This window comes from Guillardia theta (assembly GCF_000315625.1).
Source record: "Guillardia theta CCMP2712 unplaced genomic scaffold GUITHscaffold_3, whole genome shotgun sequence".
Taxonomy (NCBI): Eukaryota; class Cryptophyceae; order Pyrenomonadales; family Geminigeraceae; genus Guillardia; species Guillardia theta.
The window spans coordinates 939,467-946,595 of NW_005434671.1; the positions used below are offsets into that span (position 1 = coordinate 939,467).

The 7,129-nt window shown below is 55.7% G+C and overlaps 2 protein-coding genes across 2 annotated transcripts in view; one reads left to right on the forward strand and one right to left on the reverse strand.

Annotated features, from left to right (window-relative positions):
* Positions 1–607: 607 nt before the first annotated feature.
* GUITHDRAFT_100034 (hypothetical protein) lies at positions 608–2,853 on the reverse strand (the record flags this gene model as incomplete). Its single annotated transcript, XM_005841483.1, has 7 exons — positions 608–712; positions 884–1,046; positions 1,248–1,372; positions 1,418–1,687; positions 1,735–1,794; positions 2,075–2,220; positions 2,547–2,853. The coding sequence occupies 7 exons, from the start codon at positions 2,851–2,853 to the stop codon at positions 608–610; spliced, it is 1,176 nt and encodes a 391-aa protein (XP_005841540.1).
* Positions 2,854–5,020: 2,167 nt separating this feature from the next.
* Positions 5,021–7,129, forward strand: part of GUITHDRAFT_132263 (hypothetical protein) — a gene marked incomplete at both ends in the record, with an annotated part of 3,123 nt that continues 1,014 nt past the window's right edge. The window contains 8 exons of the mRNA XM_005841484.1: positions 5,021–5,091; positions 5,149–5,503; positions 5,563–5,618; positions 5,686–5,787; positions 5,834–6,023; positions 6,124–6,239; positions 6,288–6,470; positions 6,681–6,903. Of these exons, the coding sequence (XP_005841541.1) occupies positions 5,021–5,091; positions 5,149–5,503; positions 5,563–5,618; positions 5,686–5,787; positions 5,834–6,023; positions 6,124–6,239; positions 6,288–6,470; positions 6,681–6,903 (1,296 nt within the window). The remainder of the gene's footprint in view (positions 5,092–5,148; positions 5,504–5,562; positions 5,619–5,685; positions 5,788–5,833; positions 6,024–6,123; positions 6,240–6,287; positions 6,471–6,680; positions 6,904–7,129) is intronic.

Genomic DNA, 7,129 nt, shown 5'->3' on the forward strand with positions numbered 1-7,129 from the left:
AGCAGAAAGACTCGTTGGCGAGCAAGCAGATCTTGCCGCAACCTGCAGCATCCCGAGAGACTGTCCAAGACAGCTCTCCTGGGTCGGCCGGAGCTCAAAGCCTAACGAGCAACTCGACCTTGGTGGCAGAAAGTCTCGGGGCCTCGGCATTGGAGACAGACCTGACCTTGAGAAAGGAGGAGGTGTCGGCGAGTCCGAGCCCGGCGAGCACCGTGACAGGAGCTCCTCCTCTCAGTGTCTGCAACAGCGAAGTCTCTCTGAGTGAGCATGTCGAGATGCTCGCCAACGAATCCGTCCCGAGTAGGGAGGTAGAGGAGCAGCCCAACAGGAGCGAGTCGCATGAGTCACAAGCCCTTGCTCCCCCCCTCAGCCCCGTTTCCAGCTCAGCCCCTCCCATCCCTACCGATCCAGAGACTCACCAGGACGACGAAGACGAAGACGCTTCTTCAGCGCCCCCGGAGTGAAAGCGGCGACGATGAGCGAGACGAGGGAGGGAGGGAGCGGTAGGAGGCGAAGATCTTGTAGATAGGGAAACAGAGAAACTCATAAGGAACGAGCTTTGTGATCGTTGAAAGAATACAATTTGACAAGTAGGGGTCAAACAAGGCTAGGCTTCGAGCATCTCACGAATGAACTTGCTTGAGGCTTTGACGTCTCCGACGGCTCGAAAGAAATCCTCCGCCTCCACACTCTCACCTGACCGCATCAGCACCTGGCGTGCACCTCAATCAATCTCGGCGTCCTCCCCATCCCCCAATCTCAACTCCTCCCTCCCACTCTCCTCCTCTCCTCCCCTGTCCCTCCTCTCCTTCCCCCTCTCCTCCTCTCCTCCCCTCTCCCCCGCTCCCCTCTCCTCCCTCCCACTCTCCTCCTCTCCTCGTACCGCGTGACAGTCTTCCATTGCCCTGCCCACCATCCGGTCTCGTAGGAGCAGGCAGAGGCCTAGCGCAGCTCTGAACAGGAAGCTCTCCCCCTCCAGCAGGAAGCAATCCCACACGCGGCATGAAAGCTCCACAGGGAAGTTCTTGGAGAAGATTGTGAGCCACCTGCGGAGGATAAGGGAAGAGCAGGAGCAGGAGGAGCAGGAGCAGGAGGAGCAGGAGCAGCAGGAGCAGCAGGAGCAGGAGCAGCAGGAGCAGGAGCAGGAGGAGCAGGAGGAGCAGGAGGAGCAGGAGGAGGAGCAGGAGGAGGAGGAGGAGCAGGAGGAGCAGGAGGAACAGGAGGAGCAGGAGGGCAAGATTGCCGACCATTCTGTGATGATGAGATCTGAGGAGAAACCAATGGTGTGGAAGTGGTAAGCCAAGTCAGGCAGCTCCTGCCCGAGGAGGATCTCGAAGACTTTCCACCGCAGCTCGATCTTCTCTGCATCCATCTGCCAATACGCTCACTCCCCAGCCCAGCCCCAGCTGCAACTCACCCGCAGAAAGCTGGGAAAGAACCTGCAGGAGAGGAGGTTCCCAAGGCACACAAAGGCCTCGGCAGGAGCCATGAAGAGGAGGAAGATCGCTCCGAGGTAGGACATGCCTTGGACGTAGCCAACCTCCGGCTGCAGCGCCGAGACGGTGCATAGGAGAACCCTGAGCTGAGCCTCGTCGACATCCTTGCCCTTCAGTTTGGTTCTGGGGAGGTCGTTGTTGATGATCTCAATGCCGGGGATGAAGAACGAACGGTCGTTGACTACCATCGCCTGCTCTGCGTCACTTGTGCCCGGAGGATCAGTGTAAGGTTCCTGACCAGAGACTCGTACTTGTCGTGATCCAAGTTGAGTTTGTTGCCAATGGCTCGCGGCCAAACCTTCACAGAGTCAGAGTTACATTCCACGTCACCAGCTCATCCTAAACCATCACCACCACCACCACCACCACCACCTCCTCCTCCTCCTCCTCCTCCTCCTCCTCCTCCTCCTCCTCTCCTCCTCCTCCTCCTCCTCCTCAGTCTCCTCTTCTTCCTCAGTCTGATCCTTCTCCTAGTCTCCTCCTCCTCAGTCTCCTCTTCTTCCTCAGTCTGATCCTCCTCCTCAGTCTCCTCCTCCTCCTCAGTTCACTCAGTCTCCTCCTCTTCACTCGCTCCTCACATTCTGGCGGAGTTTCCATGGGATCCCTTGCTTCCACAGCGCATGCACCCATTTCTTCCGGATGACGGACTCGAAGTTGGGCAGAATTTCCTCTGTCCACATGCGAACTTTCTCTCCTGGAGAGATGGGGACCGACGAAGTGGCGGCTGCAAAGTCAAAGTTTAGAGCAATGATGGTGAGGGGGCAGGGGGGAGGGGGAGGAGGAGGGAGGAGGAGGGAGGAGGGAGGAAAGAGAAGCGAGGAGGAAGGAGGAAAGAGAGAAGAGAGAGGAGAGAGGGAGAGGAGAGAGGGAGAGGAGAGGAGAAAGAAACACCTTCTTCCTCCCCTCGTTCTTGTCGAAGAGATCTGTGGAACTGAAGATGATCTTGTACAGAAGCGGGTTGATCGCAGTGACGGTCTCTCCTTCTAGCAAATCTTGCCATCATCCTCTTCACAGGCGAGGAGATGTTGAGTCTGACGCGCCTCCTCTGACCATCAGGGGACAGAGCTTGCACATCCTCATGGTTGATGAATATTGCCTCAACCTCCTCATCGCTCTCTATCATCTCAGCCTCGACGTCGTCAAGCCTCCCCCTCCCCCTCCCCCTCCCCCTCCCCCTCATCGCTCGACCCTCCTCTCCTCCCTGCTGTAAAGTTGCGGGGATGCAGCTGTCGATGTAATCGTCCACGTAGTCGATATCCAGCAGGATCTCAACGTGCTTGCACTCCTTCTGTGCTGACTCATCGCCTCCTCCTCCATCCTCTCGCTTCCGCTCGTTCACAGAGCTTTCCTCCGACATGCTCATCCTTGAAACCGCCTCCTGCCTCCTCCTCGCCGCTGCGCGTGCTGCCGGAGAAGGACCGGGAAGAGGAGGAGGGATTTCATCTTCCAGCGACTCTTGCATGGAGCACAGCAGCTGCCTCTCTCTCCTAGCTGCGAGAGCCCGAGCAGCAGGAGAAGGACCAGGAAGCGGAGGGGAGGGGGAGAAGATCGGTCCTCGTGCTGCATGTCAGGCTACCAGGAGGCTGTTCAGAGTTTCACAGGCCACTGAGGAGACGACAGGAGCAGCTGCAGAAAAATCTCCCGCTCGCTCATGCGGGAAACAAGGCCTGCCGTAAGGCGTTTGGGAAGCTATACAGGGGAACTCCCAGAGACAAGCAGAAGACGGTCAAGTGCATCCATGAGGCTTGAAGCTGGTAAGAAGAGAAGACGTGTCAACGAAGACAACAAGAAGCAGCAAGGGAGGAAAGAAGGAATATTCACTAGAAAAATCGAGTTGCGCTTTAAAAGACACACATAGTCACTGTGAGTAAAGATTAAAAGATACACATAGATTCACTGTGAATATTTGCTCATCAATCTGATCGATCTGTCATACACTGCTCATTCGGGGACATGCTAGTCTTAAGCCGGAGCTCTACCTTTCCGTTCTCTTCCACCTGCCCTGCTACATCTCATACTTCTACTAATACCATCATTCATACTTGTAATCGTGTTCATGCTCATCCAAATATTCTCCTAATATCATACTCATACCAGTCGTTTTTTAAACATTATCCTCAAGTTCATCACGGCTCTGAGCATTTGCTTCAACGGACCTTTACCTTCACCATCTCAGCGTCGATATTTCCACATTACACACTTCATCATCCCTTCCGTTCTTGATTGACAAAATCTAGCTGTCATGTGTATTGCCTGCTGCTCCATCACCAACTCCTCGTTCCTCCTCGTTCCTCCTCCTCCTCCTCCTCCTCCTCCTCCTCCTCCTCCTCCTCCTCCTCCTGATCCTACTCCTGATCCTACTCCTGATCCTACTCCTTCTGATCCTCCTCCTAATCATCCTCCTGATCATCCTCCTGATCATCCTCCTTCTCCTCGTGCTCCTGCTTGTCCATGCCTTCGGAGCCATGGCTCCCCGGCGCCCTCTGGTCCTGCGTCTCCGTTCTCTCATCTCCGAAATCAGTCTGTTAAAATGTTTGGCGTCACAGGTATCCTCAGGGATACTATATTGCATACCAGTGAGGGCCCGCGTCCCCGGCACCCGGCGGCCGGGCACTGCACCCGGCCGCCGGGCCGGCAGCACTGGCCCCCGGGCCCGGGCGGCTGGCCAGGCGTCGGCCCTGCCAGGCTGGGCCCGGACCGTTGGACTGAGGCTCACTCTGTAGTAGTAGTAGTCAAGTTTATTAGAATGCTAGATAAGTCGTATCGGGTACCTTTCCGGCCTATTCTTAGTAGTCTAAAGGGGTTCTCACGCTTGGCAGAGCGGCCCTTCTTGGATGGCCCTTTGTGGCATCCTCACTCTGTAAACCTAATGATTTGATGAAAGCCTCGGCTGACTGTCAAGAAGGTCTCTGGCTCTCTTCATCACCGTACCGGGCCTGCCAACGGTGCCGCTGTGACGGTGCGAGTCTGGCCGCAAACTTGGCATTTCACTGAGCTCTTTTACGGTCCCTGGCTTTCAACTAAAATCCTCTTTATTGACCGACTGAAAGAGAAGTCTTTTCTCTTCTCGCCGTTTGGCCTGTGCGACAGTGTCAGGGTCACTTGAAGCCTCCTCGACTCTCCTGATTGTCCTCGTACTGATTTTTAACTTAACTTTGAGTACCAGAGAAAGAGAAAGGCAAACCGGAGCAAACAAAGGAGGGAAAAAATCAACGGACGTATTTGACTAGGCTTGTCAAGAGGGAGAGAAATGGAACGAGGGACGTGGTAAGATGACGTTGCCCAAGGTAGAGCGCAAGCCCTCGGGAGGCGCGAGGGAGGAAAGGAGTACAAGAGGAGCCAAGGAGAAGCCTCAGCAAGACTCTCTCCCTCCCCTCCCGGTCCCGCACTCCTCCCCTTCTCGACTTGCTCTTGCCCGGGTGAGAAGAGGCGATGCTGCTGGGAATACAGTAATCACAGATGAGACGGCGACAGCGCGGAACAGGAACCTCGATGTTCACTTTGGTAACGCGTAAGCAGGAAGGATGGTGATGGTGATGCAAATGGCAGGGTCCATGTCAGAGGATCGGACCGGCTCGAGAGTCTACGTGGAGATGTAAGCGAAGCTGTTGCGGGGTGAGGAGTGTCTGCGATGTCTCTGATGCACGACCAGGTGTCTCCGGATGAAGACTCGACCGAAGATGCAGGTCCTCCAGCAGCTCAACATGATGTCGCCGGAGATATCAACTCTCGTCTTCGATCACTTTTCCCTCAGGGAGTCTGACATGAGATGTCTGGCCCCGGCCCTGTGCTGCAACCCCCACGTTACATCTGTCAGCTTTGCCTGCAACGAGTTCCTCGGCGACAGCTCTGTCTCTCACCTCTGCCTGTCGCTGCTTTCAGGAGGGGATAGCGTCTGCGAGGTCTCGCTCTCCAAGGTAGGAGCTACAAGTCAGTCCGGCAAGCATCTGGCTAGGCTGCTGGAACACAACAACAAGATCGACTTCCTCCAGCTCTCTTCCAACAAGGTTACCAGCTCACGCTGTGATCGAGCTGATCTGACCTTCCACTCACCCTCGATGATCAGCTGGGAGATGCCGGGGTGAGGGATATGGCCAAGGTCTTGACCTACAAGGAGAGTGGGTGAGAAGAGAAATGTTGTGATGGGAGTGCCGAAGGTGTCTGATGGACATGGTTTGACGTGAGAAAGGCTCTCAGCTCTTGACCTGTCGGACAACGGGATAGGAGGAGAAGGGGCCGCAAGCCTGGCGCTGATGCTCACTCAGAACACAAGGATCACGTTCCTTGACTTGTGAGCATGGCGCTACAACCTTGCTTGCCCTGCTGAAATCCTGCAGGTCGTGGAATCATATCCGAGGACGAGGGGCAAGAGTCTTACTCGAGGCCTTGGGAGGTTTTCCAGCCTTGCAGATACTCAAGCTCGGTTGGAACGGGATCGGTGAAGAGGGAGATGCTCTCGATGATGCGCTGGCGAGAAACGACACCCTGACCGAACTCGACCTGACCAACTGCCGTCTCGGGCCGCAGGTATTTATCCAGAGAAGGAGGGAGAACAAGATGAGAGGAGGAGGGAGGAGGGAGGAGGGAGGAGGGAGGGGACGATGCCTGACTAATGAATTCTTCTCAGCAAGCGCTGAGCATCGCGGAAGGAATGAAGCAGAACTCAAGCTTGAGGAGACTAAAGCTAGACTGGAATCCTCTTTGCCAAGGAGCTTCCGAGCTGCTGCCCGTGCTGGTTAACAGGTGGGGAGAGAGGGGGCGGGAGCATAGGCTCCTGATGGGGAGGAGCAGGAGCTGCTCAGGAGTTGGGCTGGAGTGGAGCATGCAGAATGTGTCGTGGGATACGGAGGCCAAGCTGCTGACAGCGGAAGAGGAGAAGAGATTGCTGCCTGGTCGGTACATCCTTGATCTTCGACTCAGCGACAACCGACAGATTGCGAAGAAGCTCGTGGACATCGCAATGACAGAGGGAGCGTGAGTTTGTGTTCCTGTCCGACTCTTCTCCTCGTTCAGTTCTCTGCTTCGGTCTTCTCTTTCTTTTTCTCCTCCCCTCTGATCTCCTCTCTTTACCTGTGCTCTCCATATCTTTCTTGTCCTGTCCTGTCTTCACCTCTGTTCTTCTTCCCTACCCCTTTGCCTCTCTCATGAAACAACCTCCTCATTTGTTGGGACATGAAATCACAGGGGGCGGTGGAGGAACGAGACAATGAGGCAGGACAGCAAAGACGTGCGCTTCTGGTTCAGCGAGGATCTTTTCGTCAAGGACAAGAGAGTCGTTGTGCCCCACCAAGGAGTTCTGACTGTCGACTTCAACACCTTCACCCCGTCGCCTCCTCCTCCTGTCGCAGACGAGGAGTTTGCGCTGCTGTACATGACGATAGCACAGATGGCTACCTCTCAATTGCAGGTATCTGGAAAGGAGGAGGAGGAGGAGGGAGGAATGGGATCAAGGTTAGAAGTTATCTCACTATGATAAGGAAGGGTAAGAGGTTGGACAGAGGGAAGGGGATGGAGCAGGAGCAGGAGCAGGAGCAGGAGCAGGAGCAGGAGCAGGAGCAGGAGCAGGAGCAGGAGCAGGAGCAGGAGCAGGAGCAGGAGCAGGAGCAGGAGGAGCAGGAGCAGGAGGAGCAGGA